General features: G+C 43.6%; 1 protein-coding gene across 1 annotated transcript; it reads left to right on the top strand.

Annotated features, from left to right (window-relative positions):
* Positions 1 to 368: 368 nt before the first annotated feature.
* On the top strand, positions 369 to 14,602 carry LOC118094172 (G protein-coupled receptor 68-like). The gene is made up of 3 exons (XM_088654946.1): positions 369 to 488; positions 3,456 to 4,314; positions 13,343 to 14,602. The coding sequence occupies exons 2-3, from the start codon at positions 3,736 to 3,738 to the stop codon at positions 13,793 to 13,795; spliced, it is 1,032 nt and encodes a 343-aa protein (XP_088511072.1). The 5' UTR covers positions 369 to 488; positions 3,456 to 3,735; the 3' UTR covers positions 13,796 to 14,602.
* Positions 14,603 to 16,933: the final 2,331 nt, after the last annotated feature.

The following is a 16,933-nucleotide window of genomic DNA, read 5'->3' as shown; positions in this document are numbered from 1 at the left end:
ATCTTCAAAGCTGCCAGTTCTCACTTTTCTTGCACAAAATCAGCCAGTCCCTTGTGTCCCTGCAGGTGATTTGCCCATTTGAAAAGGGATTTAAGAAAAAACAAAACCCTACAGCCCTTCAGGAATGCAACAGTTCTTTCAGAGTCAAATCTCTGACTTCCCAAATGTTATATCTATCTATCTATCTATCTATCTATCTATCTATCTATCTATCTATCTATCTATTGGTAAGTCCCTTCCGAGACACACAGCAACCTGAGAGCAATATGTAAAACCCCAAACAGCTTTATTTGAGTTCCTACTCGGCTGTCTCCTATGATGTACAACTTGGTGGTTATCGCTTAACTGAGACTAGCACTCTCTGCATGCTATCTGAGTCACAATAAACCACAGCGGCTGACACAACCATAAAGAGAGGGTGCCATTCCAAAGAATGAAGCAGTTACAAGCAAGCAGGTGTGCGAATCGTCTCTTGGGTCAGTAATGAGGTGAGTGCTTCAATTTTTTTTAAAATTACTGTTTTGCAGCATGAAAGAAACAAGCAAGCAAACTCAGCCTTGATCGTTCATTCTCTTAATGCCCATGTATGATGACTGAGAGAGTTGGGTTGCAGAAGAGGCGACTGAGAGGACGTATGCTAGCCGCCTTCAGATATCTCAAGGGCTGTCACATGGAAGACGGAGCAAGCTTGTTTTCTGCTGCTCCAGAGGGTAGGACCCAAACAAGTGGCTTCAAGTTACAAGGGGATTCTTTAGGAAGAACTTTCTGATGGCGAGAGCTGCTCTACAGTGGAAAAGGACTCCCTCGGGGGGGGGGGGTGGACTCCCCTTCCTTGGTGGTTTTTAAGCAGAGGTTGGATGGCCATCTGTCATGGGTGCTTTAGCTTGTGATTCCTTCATTGCAGGGGATTGGACTGGATGGCCCTTGGGGTCCCTTCCAGCTTTGCAATTCTATGAATCTATGATTCTTTGAATCTACGTATGAGTCGGAGAATGCATCCTTACTAATTGTGTGTGTGTGTGTGTGTCTTACGGTGTTTGGCTACCAATTGCAAAATAAAATTTACTCTTTGAGACTAAGAGCATGGGAACACACTACAGGGGTATGGCTCAGGAAAGCTCTAACAATAATAATTCACTTCTACTTCTTTATCGGATAACAGCAATCTTGTTTTTACAGCAGTAACAATCCATGGTATTCAACCCTTCTCAGAGCAGACCCGTTGAATTTAACAGGCACGCCTAACTTAGGTTCATTGATTTGAATGGGTCTGCTCTGAGCAGGGTGTGCTTAAATGCAACCTAGGTAAAGGTAAAGAGACCCCTGACCATTAGGTCCAGCCGCGAACGACTCTGGGGTTGCGGCGCTCATCTCGCTTTACTGGCCAAGGGAACCGGTGTTTGTCCACAGACAGCTTCCGTGTCATGTGGCCAGCATGACTAAGCCGCTTCTGGCGAACCAGAGCAGCGCACGGAAACGCCGTTTACCTTCCCGCTGGAGTGGTACCTATTTATCTACTTGCACTTTCACGTGCTTTCGAACTGCTAGGTTGGCAGGAGCTGGGACTAAGCAACGGGACCTCACCCTGTTGCGGGGATTCGAACCACCGACCTTCTGATCAGCAAGCCCTAGGCTCTGTGGTTTAGACCACAGCACCACCTGCGTCCTAATACAACCTAAGGAAGTGTAAAATGGAATCTGCTCATTCCGGATGCAGCCCCGGCTGTTCACACAGCCCATTCTTTTGAAGCACAGTTAAAGCAATCCCCCTCCTCCCCCCAGAAAGGACTCGTTGGAACTGTAGTTTAAGGGTGCTGGGATTTGTAGCTCTGTGAGGCAACCCTGTATCGGGAGATTTTTAAATGTCTAATCTTTTACAATTTTTTATGTGCTGTAAGACACCCAGAGTGGCTGGGGAAAGTCAGACAGATGGGTGGTGTATAAATAATAAAATTATTATTATTATGGTTAGCATAAGAGCCTGCTGGATCAGGAAAATGTCCCACTTAGTCCAGCATCCTGTCCCCCACAGCGGGCACCTGTGGGAAGCCAGCAAGCAGAATCTGGCCTCAAGAGCCCCCTCCCCTCCTGTGGCTTCCAACAGCTGGTAATGAGACACCCTTGCCCAACGTATTGCAAATCACCCAAAAAACTACCAGTAAATACCATCTCCCTTCCTTGTTTATGCCTGTCTCCAAGCGGTTTCTTCTGTACATTGAGGAAGTTGCCCCTGAGCATGTGGGCAGACTTCCATTCAATCGCTGGCACAGATGAGGTCAGAGTCTGACAGACTGTGGGTTATGAAGGGACACAACCACAGGAAGGTTCTCACCGCAGTCAAATGTCATGGAAATTCCCTGTGCGCAGGCTTGGCTTTTCATTCATCAATGCTCAGCAGCATGTTCTGCGACAGTGAAACGGAGCTCTTTGGCAGTACAAGTTTATAAGATAGGGACACCTGCTGTGGCTCCTTCGATGTTCAGATGATGGAAACAGGGCCTGAGAACAGAAACAGGACATTGCCAGGATATGTGAGGGAAGCCAAGTCCACTGGGTTCTGCTAGCCTTCCAGTTGCCTAATGGGCAAAGCCTTTGTTTGGCAATTAAGGTGGTGATATCCACCTAAATTTGAGGAATATCAGAAACTGCCTTTACAGCATACCGAATCAGGCCCTTGGTCTATCTAGCTCAGTAGTATCTACACTCATGGGTGGTGCTGTGATCTAAACCACCTAGCCTCTTGGGCTTGCTGATCAAAAAGTTTGTAGTTCAAATCCCCACGACACGGTGAGCTCCCGTTGCTCTGTCCCAGCTCCTGCCAACCTAGCAGTTTGAAGGCACGCCAGCGCAAGTAGATAAATAGGTACTAGTGCAGTGGGAAGGTAAACAGTGTTTCCATGCGCCCTGGCTTCCATCACGGTGTTCTGTTGCGCCAGAAGCAGTTTAGTCCTGCTGGCCACATGACCCGGAAAGCTGTCTGTGGACAAATGCCAGCTCCCTCTGCGTGAAAGTGAGGTGAGCGCCACAACCCCATAGTCGCCTTTGATTGGATTTAACCATCCAGGGGTCCTTTACCCTTTCCCTTTCCCATTATCTACACCCATTCTCTCACTCTTCTTATAGTGAATATTTTTAAATTTGCATATAAATGGATGGTAAATGATAGATAATCAGATGCTCCTTTTTAAAAAATGCAAAGTTGTGTACTGTGGAGGGGTAACTCATGCCTTTTGGGGTAATGCCTAACTGGTCAGCAATCCTAGGCACCTATCTATTCAGGAGGGTTGTATTCCCAGGTAAGAGGATTACATAACCATGTGCAAAAGGTACATTAGGACTGCAGACCTTTTGGGGGTGGGTGGGTGGGGAGGCGGTTACACACAGCATGGTCTATCACTTATTTCCAAGTCTGAGAATTACCAGATCCATTTTTCCTGCAATCTCTCCCATTCCAGGTCTTGAGAAGCCCTCTCTATTTTCTTTTTCTTAATTAAAAACTGATCTGGATTAGAAAGAAGGGCAGGCCAACAAACAAGAGAAGTGGCAGCAGGGGCATTTGGCCCCTTGTCTGCAGTGTCCCTCGTTTCCACCTCCACATCCTGTGGATGAGTCCAGCGGCCGGCAAGTTCAAGCAAGATATGCACCATCTGCAACGGCTGTGAGAAGACAGTCCGGAGCAATGGGGCTCCATGGGAAGAGAGGGGAGAAAACGCACAATAATTTTCAATAGGCGCCATGAACACCTCATGCCACCCTTTGCCTGTCAACATCACCAAGTACTTTCAAATCCCCATCTATTCTGTGGTGTTGGTGGTTGGGCTGCCTCTGAACAGCTTGGCGCTTTGGGCCCTGAGCCACCAGATGAAGAGGTCCGTCACCCTCTCCGTTTACATCGCAAATCTGGTGCTGGCCAACATCTTGCAGACCCTGACGCTCCCTTTATGGATCTATTATAGTTACCACGATCACAAAACCAGCCTTGGGAAGGAGGTGTGTGCAGTGGCAGGCCTGGCGTTCCGCACCAACTTCTACGCCAAAAACAACTTCTTGTGTCTTATCGCCATGGAGCGCTATTTCGGCCTGGTCCACCCGTTCAGATTCCACAGGCTGCAGACCATGCGAGGTGCTGCCAAAGTGAGTGCCGTTTGTTGGCTCCTGGTGGCAGTTTTCTGTGCCGTCGGCATCGGGATACAGATCGAAGGTCAGTGGCCAGAGGAGCACCCACAGGAACGCTGCCTGGATGGCTCCAGGCTGAACTATCCATACGCCCAGTTTAGGGTGAGCATCACGGTCTTCTCTTTCTTTATACCGTTCCTGCTGTTATAAAATCATATTGGGGGGGTTGCAGGACACCATTATTAATGAACAGAGAGGGGTAACCACAGCTTGACAGCTACGGCTACCCAGAGTCCTTCGCACCACCATTTCGCCGCCACAGCTTGGCTCTCCTTCCCTCCACAGACCCGCACCCCCTCCGCAGGGATTAACATATTCAAACACCTCCTAAAATCCAACATAAACTCTGCATTTCCCCTTCGCCTAAGGACAAGCATATGCAACCCTTGCCTAGACATCTGCATTTCCCCTTCGCCTAAGGACAAGCATATGCAACCCTTGCCTAGACATCTGCATTTCCCCTTCGCCTAAGGACAAGCATATGCAACCCTCGCCTAGACAATTATCACAGACAATTATCATAAACTCCACCAAGTAACGCAGCCCATTTTTATACAGCCTTACCATTTTATACAAACCTTATACAAACTTGCTATGAACTTTTACCTTCTCGTGATTATATGCTTGCTTCTTGTGATTATATGTCTGCTGGCCTTATGTGCCTTAAATGTGAGAAACCCCTTATATCCCTTGAAAGGCGTCCCTCCCTATATGCCTAAGAACCTAACCACAACCTCAGTATTACTCTTGATTAATTAGACTAGTGTTCCTCTGTATTAGAAAATAGGTTTGTTAGTATCTCTTTGTATTAGAAAACCACTGTTTTATATTTTAGAACTGTATACGTCAGGATGTATTAGAAATGTTTTCCATACTTATTTTCTGTGCAACCCTTCTCTGACCCCAAGCCCCCCTGAAACCTCCCCATCACCGTCCCATACCCAACGAAGGAAGACACGGACAATAGAAAGATTAGCTTGACAACTTTATTCAAATAAATTGCCATCCTCAACGTAGCCCACCCTTCCATGGCCTGGAGGAAAACACTGCCGGGCGGACTTCCACCCCATGGAAATCGCCAGGAACTGCCCCACCTCTGCACCCATCTTGACTGATTGCCCTTCCTGCCAAACAACAGGGAGCACCATCAACGACAGGAGAAGAGAGATTGACATCTCTCCATCTGAAAGGAAGAGTCATCTCCGCACCCCGTCGCCCTTGTCTCCCCCTCCCTCCTAGTCCAGAGATTTCCATGCATGAACAGGAGGGTATATAGGGGGACTTCACCATTTCCCGGGGTTCCTTCCTTCTTTCCAGAGGCAGGGACCCTACAGCTGTAGCTTTGCATTCTGCAATAAAGGGATCAGTTTGTTTTTCCTGACAGCATCGTGTGGTCTCTGTCATTTTCCCGGCGGAGCTGAACTTAGTGCAAATTTTGGAGCTTCCGACCCGCGTCTGTCCTTCTTAAAAGGCAACGCATTTTGGGGTACATTTTTTCATAACAATATGGCGAGCCAGGCAGGAGACTCCGTTTAGCCGTACTCTTGGGGCGCCGTGGTTGGGGAGCCCAAGCGCACCCAGCCATTTGCAGGGGGGATCCCCTTCCCCGACTGTCCCTGGAGTTCTGGCCTAACTGGGATCCTTAGCGGGACCACACAGGGAAAACAAACAGGATCCAGACGGCCGTGGGGGTTGATTTTACAAGATTTTTCTTCTCCTGATTGTTGCGAGGTGACCAAGCTTCAGGAAAAGAAGGCAGCGCGCTGCGACGTGAGTATCAATAGGGAAATTGGCTTTTCGGGGTGGGAATTGTCACAGCAATCAAACTCTTTCCTATTTTTCATAGCCAAAAAAACCCAAAGCCCGTCGGAGTCTGCCCAGGCTGGAAGGTTTTGCGGCTGCCCTTTTCCTCCCCAAGGCTTGTTGTCCGTCGGAGTTTTGCCCAGATAGCGAGCCTTGGCAACTCTCCCTTCTCTCGCTTAGCTATCCCGGGTGAAGACGCCCCTCTGCCATGGCGACCTTTTGTTAGGTATGACCCATGACCAGAGATTGCAAGTGCGCCCGTTCCCTTTTCCTACTTTTCATTCCTCAGGTCCGATCTGGCATTGCGTAGGCAAGCGTTCAGTAGGACCTGAGTCTAGAGAGCAAGAGGCAGGGAGATTGCTGTGGCACTATTAAATTGTGGGTGGGAATAAGAGTCCTCCTCGGAGTGTGCCCACTTTCCTAGAACGTTTTCCTAAGGAGACTTTCCAAACCCCATTTTTCCCTTAGAGAGCCCTTTAGCAAACCTTCCCAAGCCCACTTTCCTATCGGAGTCGGTCCACTTTCCTATCGGAGTCTGTCCACTTTCCTTAGACGTGCCCCACGTTCCCAAGGAGTCCCCAGAACCCCGAGAGACCCCACAGCCCCGTCGGAGACTGCCCAGGGCTAGAACTTGCGCAAGTGCCCCTTCGGAGACTGACCAGGGCAAAAATGGGTGCACCCCTGTCCAAAGAGACAACTCTGCAGGCTTCAGGGGAGAAATAAGCCCAAGGAGAGCTTACTTCCCGTCTGAACTCTGATAAACGCCTCCAATTGTATTTAAGAAATGTTTCAGGGTCTAAAAAAAAAACAAAAGGAAAAACCAAAACAAAATGCAAGCTTGCTTAAATAATTTTTATGTAAGGGCTTGATCAACCCAAAAACATGGCAAATATTAAAAAGAGTGGAAGTAGTGTGTAAAGGTTTGTTTTAAAGAGGCTGTAGAAGGGTTTTTTTTCTCTCTCCAAAAGTATAAAGAGGTGTGTGTGTGTGTACCTACCCATTTTTCAACAGAAAAGAGGGGCAGGATGGAAGAAAATAAAGAGTTGTAACTTTGAAAATGCTTGCTCAATGCTTTGAAAAAAATTTCGAAACTTGAAAATATTCACTTCATAAACTCCAGCTATAAGTGGATAAGAGATGTACTCAATGTTTAGAAATGTTGTGGGGTTGTGTTTAGATTGGCCACAACATCCATAGACTGCCTTCTTAAGTGTGCATAGTTAAAACTGCCAACTTAGATTTCTAGTATAAAGAAACAATGTTGAACCAATCAATCTTAAACATGATAAATATGAGAATGAGGTGTGCAAATGTTGTTATTGAGAGAGGCTACAAAGGGGAGTCTTTCTCCAAGTGACTAGAGGAATATTGACTAAAGGAAAATTGAACAGCTATTCCTATAAAGGTGATTTGTTTGTCAAAAGTAGAGCTTCCATAGCCAGGAATTGTCTATCTGAGTCTAGTTTTAACTTTGATTGTGTTGGACAGAAGGGTTATTGTCGGGCTCCTGATATCAGTCTCTTAAGGAAAAAAACTCATCTGCTAAAGGGTTCTGTATAAAGTTGGTATTTTCATTCAAATCTTGTGAATCCTGTATCTTAGAGGGTTAGACTAAATGACCTCAGGGTCCCTTCTAACCTCCATATTAGAGCTATGTGAAAGGCAATGTGTCTGATGTGGTGATGGGTTGAAATTCAGCCCAGCTCTGCTTTCTGGCAAGGAAAGATTATTGGTTTTCAGAGTTGGAACAAGAGTGTCATTGTTGTTTTTATGGAGTGATTATATAAGTTTTTATCACTTTCTCTATTAAGGTTTAAAGTTTAAGCACATATGAAAGTCTTGAACATTTCCCAATCTTTATCCAATCTTAAGATTTGCTAAAGGCTTCTATATAACGTTGGTACTTTTAATCTTCCCCTTCCTTATTTTTCCCTTAGTACACACGTGTGCTTCCGTGATAGGGCATAGCCCGTGTTTCCTTCCCAGTCAGGCATCTGTACTCAAATGTATGTGTATCCTAAGGGCGGTGATAGTGTTGAGATCCCCATATTTCAGAAGGGGTGGACTAGATTACTCAAGCACTGAAAAGTGAGTTTAAACTCTGGTGGCTTAGTGAAATGGCCTGAATTCAGTCAAGCTTTACTCTTTGGTGGAGAAGGATGGAAAGACAGATTTTTAAAGTTTGGCATGAAGAGTTTGAGGTGCCACTTAGAAAGAGGTAGAGATGGTATATCATACATTGGAAATGAATGTCTGGTGTTTTCCCCCCCCCCCCACCATATTGTCAGCTATTTTTTAACTGCAAAACTCCACCCAACAGTTCAAGCACATACAAATTCATAATCAAGCAGAATGAGCCTTGACCATCCCTGTACATAAAGGCCAGAAGAATTAGTCTGGAAGATGGTGAGGCTGAGATGAGTGAGAATGTTGAATATCATTAAGTCTGCTCTGGCCATATCACCCATAGATAAGGGGGCAGAGAATTTAGTCTGCCATGGCTGTAATAAATTAATTAAAAACAAACGAAAACATTTGCAATTACGAATTCACCCCGAACCCTGTAGATAAAGGGGGCAAATCAAGATTTATTTTGCCTGGGGTATGAGATGTTTATATAGTACAGTAAACATGGCTAATTAGTGCCATGACTTCATTAAGGAGTTTAATTTGACCAAACTTTTATTGCAGCTTTCTTGTGAAAGTATTGGGTTGGGTTGTCTGTGAAAACATTGGGTTGTCTGGATGTTGAAGTTTTATATATTTAAAGTTTAAGATTTATAAGCCTGCTTCCTAAGCAGCAAGGAACAGGAAGTAAGAGGTGTCAGAAATATCTCAGGACACAAAAGCTATAGAAATGGATTTAAACTGACCAAAATTAATTTAATTTGACCACTTTTTGTTGCTGGTTTGGTGGAAGTGTAAATTGTTGGGTTTCTGTGTAAAATCTAACCTATTCACCCTTCCCTTCCTCTATGCAAATGGTAATTTAGCCAACACCAGCAACACTTTCAAGTGGTACAATGGATTTCTGAATCATGAACTTTGTACATGCACAGAGGCTATGCCAGCTTGAAGAGAAAAATAGAGAGAAAAAGGAGGTTAAAAACAAAACAAAACAAAAACAGCAACCAAATGCTGAAGTGCCTGTGCCATGCAGGGGAAAATTTGTTTAAATTTCCTTATGTGTCTTTGACTCCAGGGGGTCACTTGAGAAAACAAAAGGGTCAAGTGTTGGACCATCATTCCAAATCTAATATGCAAAATTCTTTCCAGAGGTAAATATCTCAGCACTCCCACTTTGAGTTCATCGCTTGAGTACTTTCATCGCTTGAGTACTTTTTGTTGCTGTTTGTTTCCCCTTTCAACAGGATACTGATTGTGATTTTAGTCAAGGGCTTAGAAAAAAAACTCCAGACTATGCAAACCAAGGGTCTGCTCCCCCTTTCCAATGGGTATTCAGGAAGCACCTTCAGATACTTATCTCGCATTTGCATTTCACCCCAAGCATTAACTCCTGCATAACCTCCCCCCTTGCAAAGTTCCAACCTAACATGCAAAAATTATTCTCACAGCTTTCCCAGGAAGAACATTTCTAAAGGATATGTGAACCTTTAAGAAGACTAAACTCCAGTAACAAGTGTTTATTTTTTCCTTTCTCCCACAGCAAAAAAAAAAGGGGGGGGAGTGAAGTGATACAAACAGTAATTTCCTTTTTCCTCTTTTATTATTTCTCTTTGGCTTTGACGCTTCTCTTTAGCTTACAAATAATCTGCTTCCATTTATTAAATCAGTTTTTCCATTATGTCTATGAAATTAATCTAACCATACTTGTACAACTTTAGATTGCTACTCTTTATTTTCATTTGAGATGCTCATTATTAGAAATTGTGTGTTTTAGCATTTATTTATTTATTTTGGTTCCTCATATGTCAGTGTTTTGTTTTGTTATATTTTGGGGCATGTCCATCAGTCCATCACGTGGAATGCCAATATTAACCTGTATGGTCTTTATAATGTCTTCATATTATTTGATAATAATTTTTTTTAAATCTGAGATTTTTGTGTCAAGTCCTTCTTAAAAAAAAAAATTGTTGTTTGAGTGGTAATCTAAATATCATTTTGTTTTTATTTATGCATTTTTTCTATTTCTACTTTTTCTTCCTGTACATACGAATGTAGCATCTAAGTCATTCTTTCCTGTAAATAATAATAGTAATAATAATCCCTTTCAAACAGGATACGCGAACCTCCAAGAGAATTCAGAACCACACATGGAAAATGTTAATAACTTATCAATTGTGTCCTAATTAACAAAATTGTTGTCCTCCACAGCCAAACTAGGTGAAGTAAATTAAACAGACTGAGTAGACAATAACAGCAGTAATTAAATATGAATGATAATAATAATATTTAAATGAATAAAATGCTTAACTATGATCACATATTATTTGCAGCTTCCCAAGAAGAACTTTATAGAATATTTTCCCCTTTATTATTATTATTATTTAACTAATTATATCTTCAGGCCCCAACCCCCCTACAGGCCTATTTTCAAAAGGATGTTTTACAGGAAATCAAATGCTAATACCATCCCCTCACCACCTTACCAACCTGCCAATGCATCACAGTGGCCGCAACAATTTATTCCCATAAAAGACTTGAGAAACTAAGTAATTGAATTATGAAGGGCATTTTATCTCTTAGCTATAATGTTTCAGCAAGGTTTAGAAGTGCTGTTAACTTCCTCCCAGTGACTCAAAGGCAGACAAGAAAAGCCCTTGTGCCCAAGGTTGGAAATACATGCAAAAGCAGCAAGAATTATCTCAAGTTCACCCAATTGCCTCAAGATATACAAATGGTGTAGACTTAACAATGTGAAGGTTTTATGCATTATGTGTTATTATGTAGGAATGCTGAAATGTGTCAAATGGGACGGACAAGGGGGGGGGAATGAGTTACAAGGATATTTCTTTTTTTATTTTAGACTGTGCCCTCAAGATTGTGCAACTGATATATAATTATGTTTTATGTTACGTGATATTCTGCAGAAACCTTGACCTATGTCTGACAAGTATATGTTATTTCCACAAAAGGGGGGGGGGCATTTTTGTGTGTAATTGCTTTCATGTTTTATGTATAGTTAGTTATTGTATAGTGTAACATTCCTTATGCACCCAATGGTGGTATTATTCCTTATACGCCCAATGGAGGACTCGCCCAATGGAGGACTCATGTTTTCTAAAAGATCAGGCTATTGCATAGTCCATTGTTGAGATTTAGATCAATTTATGACCACATTTCCTTATCTCACCTGGCACTTTGTAGTGTGCCAGCCTTCTTTTTACCAAGAAGCAGTTTCAGGATTCATGAAACCAGCAGATACAAGAAGGTGTATATGCCTTGATTTACCTGGAATGATTCCTTATAGAATTAAATTGACCAATTTGGACATGTGCCCTTTTCAGAATGGTTTTTATGGGGCTGTATAAATTATAATTGGGTCAGTTCTAATTGGGCAAGTGAATCCAAGGTGCAAGTAGCTTTCTCCCTTTAAGAGTAACTGAGCAACTCCCTACTACAGTGCAAGACCAGAGCCTATAATAAAAAAATCCCATAGAAAGCCCAAGGCAAAGGCATCTCTCTCATGACATGTCCAAACCTGTGGCAGCTATGGTGAGTGCCAGGTGACATGGTCGATATGAAAGCCCTAAGGGGATTCACCAGGGATTGTTGCTGCTGTGCCATGATGGAGGTGTGAGACCAGAGGAGAGCTAGCTTTGACACCTGACAACACACAAAAAGGTAAAAACAAACAAACAAACTACGCTTTCCAGTCAATATTGGTGGATCTTCTGGTAAATGTAAAGCATAGACCACTTGTTTTTCCCATAAGTGCTAGAATACTGCTGCATACAGTGAAATGGAGAATGCGTCACTGTCGATTATATGAGGCAATGATTGGTTGTTACACAACAATATTGCCTCAGAGAGGGGACACTGTTATAAAATCATATTGGGGGGGTTGCAGGACACCATTATTAATGAACAGAGAGGGGTAACCACAGCTTGACAGCTACGGCTACCCAGAGTCCTTCGCACCACCATTTCGCCGCCACAGCTTGGCTCTCCTTCCCTCCACAGACCCGCACCCCCTCCGCAGGGATTAACATATTCAAACACCTCCTAAAATCCAACATAAACTCTGCATTTCCCCTTCGCCTAAGGACAAGCATATGCAACCCTTGCCTAGACATCTGCATTTCCCCTTCGCCTAAGGACAAGCATATGCAACCCTTGCCTAGACATCTGCATTTCCCCTTCGCCTAAGGACAAGCATATGCAACCCTCGCCTAGACAATTATCACAGACAATTATCATAAACTCCACCAAGTAACGCAGCCCATTTTTATACAGCCTTACCATTTTATACAAACCTTATACAAACTTGCTATGAACTTTTACCTTCTCGTGATTATATGCTTGCTTCTTGTGATTATATGTCTGCTGGCCTTATGTGCCTTAAATGTGAGAAACCCCTTATATCCCTTGAAAGGCGTCCCTCCCTATATGCCTAAGAACCTAACCACAACCTCAGTATTACTCTTGATTAATTAGACTAGTGTTCCTCTGTATTAGAAAATAGGTTTGTTAGTATCTCTTTGTATTAGAAAACCACTGTTTTATATTTTAGAACTGTATACGTCAGGATGTATTAGAAATGTTTTCCATACTTATTTTCTGTGCAACCCTTCTCTGACCCCAAGCCCCCCTGAAACCTCCCCATCACCGTCCCATACCCAACGAAGGAAGACACGGACAATAGAAAGATTAGCTTGACAACTTTATTCAAATAAATTGCCATCCTCAACGTAGCCCACCCTTCCATGGCCTGGAGGAAAACACTGCCGGGCGGACTTCCACCCCATGGAAATCGCCAGGAACTGCCCCACCTCTGCACCCATCTTGACTGATTGCCCTTCCTGCCAAACAACAGGGAGCACCATCAACGACAGGAGAAGAGAGATTGACATCTCTCCATCTGAAAGGAAGAGTCATCTCCGCACCCCGTCGCCCTTGTCTCCCCCTCCCTCCTAGTCCAGAGATTTCCATGCATGAACAGGAGGGTATATAGGGGGACTTCACCATTTCCCGGGGTTCCTTCCTTCTTTCCAGAGGCAGGGACCCTACAGCTGTAGCTTTGCATTCTGCAATAAAGGGATCAGTTTGTTTTTCCTGACAGCATCGTGTGGTCTCTGTCATTTTCCCGGCGGAGCTGAACTTAGTGCAAATTTTGGAGCTTCCGACCCGCGTCTGTCCTTCTTAAAAGGCAACGCATTTTGGGGTACATTTTTTCATAACACTGCTCATGGGGTTCTTCTACTTCAGGGTCCTGTACGAACTCAGGAAAGTGGCCTCTCTGGAGCAGAAAACAAAAAGGCAGATCTACGGCTTCATCTCTCTCACGGTCGTCACCTTTTTCGTCCTCTTCACTCCTCACCAGGTGACTTCGTATTACAGGTATTTTTGGGAAGTGATGCTCCACGGGAAGGCAGCTGAAAGCTGTGACTTGGTGAGGAAGATCTTCATCTACCAACGCACAACTTTGTTCTTTACCACCTTGGGCAACATCTTTGATCCTCTTCTGTACATCCTGCTCCTCAAGGATATTCGGGCAGAGTTCAAATACACCTTCACTTTCAAGGCTCGCAGGGCAGGAGTCTCAAACAAGTCAGAACAGCAAGGTTTTCCTCCGTGCTTTACCACCGGTAGACAGATGCAAGAGCAGCTTGGGGCACAGGACGTACCCGACTAACGCTCCACATGCAAAGTATGATGGTTGAAAGCAGGAGCGAGGAACCTGTGTCACTCTCCAAAAGCTGCTGAACCGCAACTCCCATCAGCTGCAGCCACATGGGCCGACACTCAGGAACGAGGGGAGTTGGAGTCCAACAATATGTGGATATCTGGTTTTCAACATTTTGATATATCACCACTTAAACATTGCGATATACCTATATATCACAGCCTGAAATAAGGATGGAGCTATGTAGAGGCATCATAGTTTTTCCTGCATTGTGATTCCCCCCCCCTCTTGTGATTTGCTGCCCCCTTGCATGAGGGAGAACTGAGCCAGCAGAGTTAACAGGGGCTGCAGGAATTAAGAGAAGCATTGGCTGGCTTCATGGTTTTTCCCACATTGCGATTTTATATATTTGCCAGGTCAAAAATTATGAAACTGATATCACAATTATGGACTTCAAAATGGTTTTGGATGATGATATATTGATATATCTCCCAGCCCTATTGGAGGGCTGTAGCCAAATTTGCCACCTGTGGTTGAAAGCACTCTTGTTCCCAGATTTTCTAAACACTTTGATTGATTTCTGGTAACTTGGTATGATCAAAGCTTTGACCTTTGCTGGAGAAATGTAGATCCTGACTCCACTGTGGGATAGCTAAATAACATAGCTATCATTCTGTGGCAATGTGATTTGTCGTTTCACTGACAGTTTTATGGTGTCAGTGGGATTTGTGATTGAATATGATGGTGTTTTAGGGTTTGTATACCAAAAGCTCCCCAGCCTCCCCAAATGAAAAAAATAAAAATATACAAAAGTTGCATTGTGACTTCACTCCGAAGGTCATTGGGAAGTTTGGGATTATACATACCGGTACATATTGGGTGGGTGGGGTAGAGGAGATATTACATGGTGTGGAGCTTGCCAAAAGGAGAATGTTGATGGGCAAAGTAGTCGGTCCCACCAGAATGTATATAGGAGGAAGAAAGCACTATGCAAGAGAAATTGCCCAGTTTATTAAATGAGCATATGGTGTAAGATGCTCATTATGGCATACCTGCTACTGCTTTGCAGTTTGTTGGTGTGGGCTCAACTTAAAAGTAGATTCACTATGGTAGCCTGGGAGCTATTGTGGCATCAAAGTAGTTAAGAGTGCCAAGACTATTGCTGTGTACAAGTGGTGGCTTGTACATCCCACCACTTGTTTGCAAAGCAGTGTGCAGACATTAGCAACAATCTACCCATATCCTGAGAATCTTAGAACTGTAGAGTTGGAAGGGGCCACAAGGGTCATTTAGTCTAAGCCCCTGCAGTGCAGTAATCTTTTGCCCAACATGGGGCTCAAACCCATGACCCTGAGTTTAAGAGTCTCGTGCTCTGCCAACTGAGCTATCCCTTGGATCATGTATCTTATCATTTCGTTCCTTATGAAACACTGCTTTTTGATGCATTGTTCCCCTAACACTTTTTACACAATGTGCGCACATTCGAAGAACAAGGAGTCCCAGGTTCAAATCTTCACTTGGCTATGAAGCTCTCTGGGTGACTTTGGGCCAGCCGCAATTTCAGAGCCCAATGTACTTGTAAGGATTTGATGTGGGAGAGCAGGGACCTTATAAGCCATCCAAGTCTAGGGGGAAAATGCAGTGAAGCATGCTGGCAGGACGAGAACATTATTTGTATTGGATTGGCAAAAAAGGAGGATGGAGAACTTTTGGAAGTGAACCATATTCCAAAGCTTCCGCCACACTGATGTTCATCAAGTTGAGGTGTGAGTAGCTGTTTAGTGGGTGAAAAGTTACTCATGTGACCCACTGGGCATTGGCAATTGTTACACACCACCTGCGTTCTGCCAGCAGTTTGAGATTCCAGGGAGTTCCAAGCATGCTTACGGGGTCTGTGTTTCTTCTTGAACAACAAGACACAGAGGAAACTGCAGTGTCTTTATACTATATGGTTTATTTACACATATATGCAACCTGAGCCTGCTAGGGTTCAGAGCATCAGTATTCCAAGAAAGTCTAGCTTCTTTCTTGTACTGTACCTTGCCTTGCTCTCTCAAGTCACATCCCAGCTTCCTCTAACCTTACTAACCTAAACTTTGCCCTTTTTCTAAACCTGTGCCGTGTTGGTGACCCATTACCCTCAGGCTGCCACCTCAGAGGGGATTAGTCTGATTGAATTTGCTTTCAACATATCACAGGAAGTACCTGCTTGCCTTAAATAGCCCTTAATGCATGCTAATTTCAGAGTGTTTAGAAACACAGGTCAAATACACACATGGGCCTAGTTATAGCTTTTGACATCCCAAAGCTTAACCAAATTCTTGCACTTGTAAGACTATGTTTCCTAACTATCTGTACTGAATCAGAAGCAAATCTGGTTTAGTAAAGTGGACTTAATTCTAAGTACTGTAAGTGAGCTGTGATGCCAAACATTCTACTCATTTATTTAAAACTTTTTAAAAACTTCCGGAGTGGTTTATAAAGGTCAGCGATAAGGCAGTCCCTACCCTCAGGCTTGCAACCTAAAATGCACAATGCAAAATAAAAAGGGATCAGGAGGGAGGAGAAATTTAAAAAAGAAAACTCAGTTTCTTAAATTCAGGTAGGTAGCCGTGTTGGTCTGATGCAGTCGAAATAAACTAAAAAATTGTCCAGTAGCAAATTAAAGACCAACTAAGTTTGTTCTGGGTAAAAGCTTTTGTGTGCATGCACACTTCTTCAGATACACTTCTTCAGATTCTTCAGTTTCTTAAAGTTAGTTTCAAGAGTACTGTACATGAAAAGAACCTGCTCTTGATGATTTCAGTGGAACGTATTTCCCAGTAAAATGTATAGCATAGCACAGCCCTGAACAGTTGCAGACCTATGTGCTTTTGCCTGCAAGAAAATCAAATAGAATTTAAGATTTTAAAATCCGCCATAGGGTAATAACTTACAGGAACCAAACTAAGTTCTCCAGAATTCTTTATAGGGCTAGAATGGTAAACAAAGCATAAAGGGGGAGGCAAAAACTTAGATGCTTTTAGGCTGTGTACATACAGTACTGTACATTTAACATATATGCTTCTCCCTCCCCAAAAAAAGTTTGTAAAAAAATGCGGGAATTATAGTTCCTCTCCTCTGTGAAGGGCTAACTACAGTTCCTAG

This window comes from Zootoca vivipara, chromosome 12 (genome assembly GCF_965207765.1).
Source record: "Zootoca vivipara chromosome 12, rZooViv2.hap1.1, whole genome shotgun sequence".
NCBI lineage: Eukaryota > Metazoa > Chordata > Lepidosauria > Squamata > Lacertidae > Zootoca > Zootoca vivipara.
This window is presented reverse-complemented; position numbering and strand designations above follow the sequence as displayed.

Coding starts and splice junctions, on each gene's coding strand:
- LOC118094172 (XM_088654946.1), top strand. CDS start 3,736: ATGAACACCTCATGCCACCCTTTGCCTGTCAACATCACCAAGTACTTT. Junction 4,315..13,342: donor TCTCTTTCTTTATACCGTTC/CTGCTGTTATAA, acceptor TTTTTCATAACA/CTGCTCATGGGGTTCTTCTA.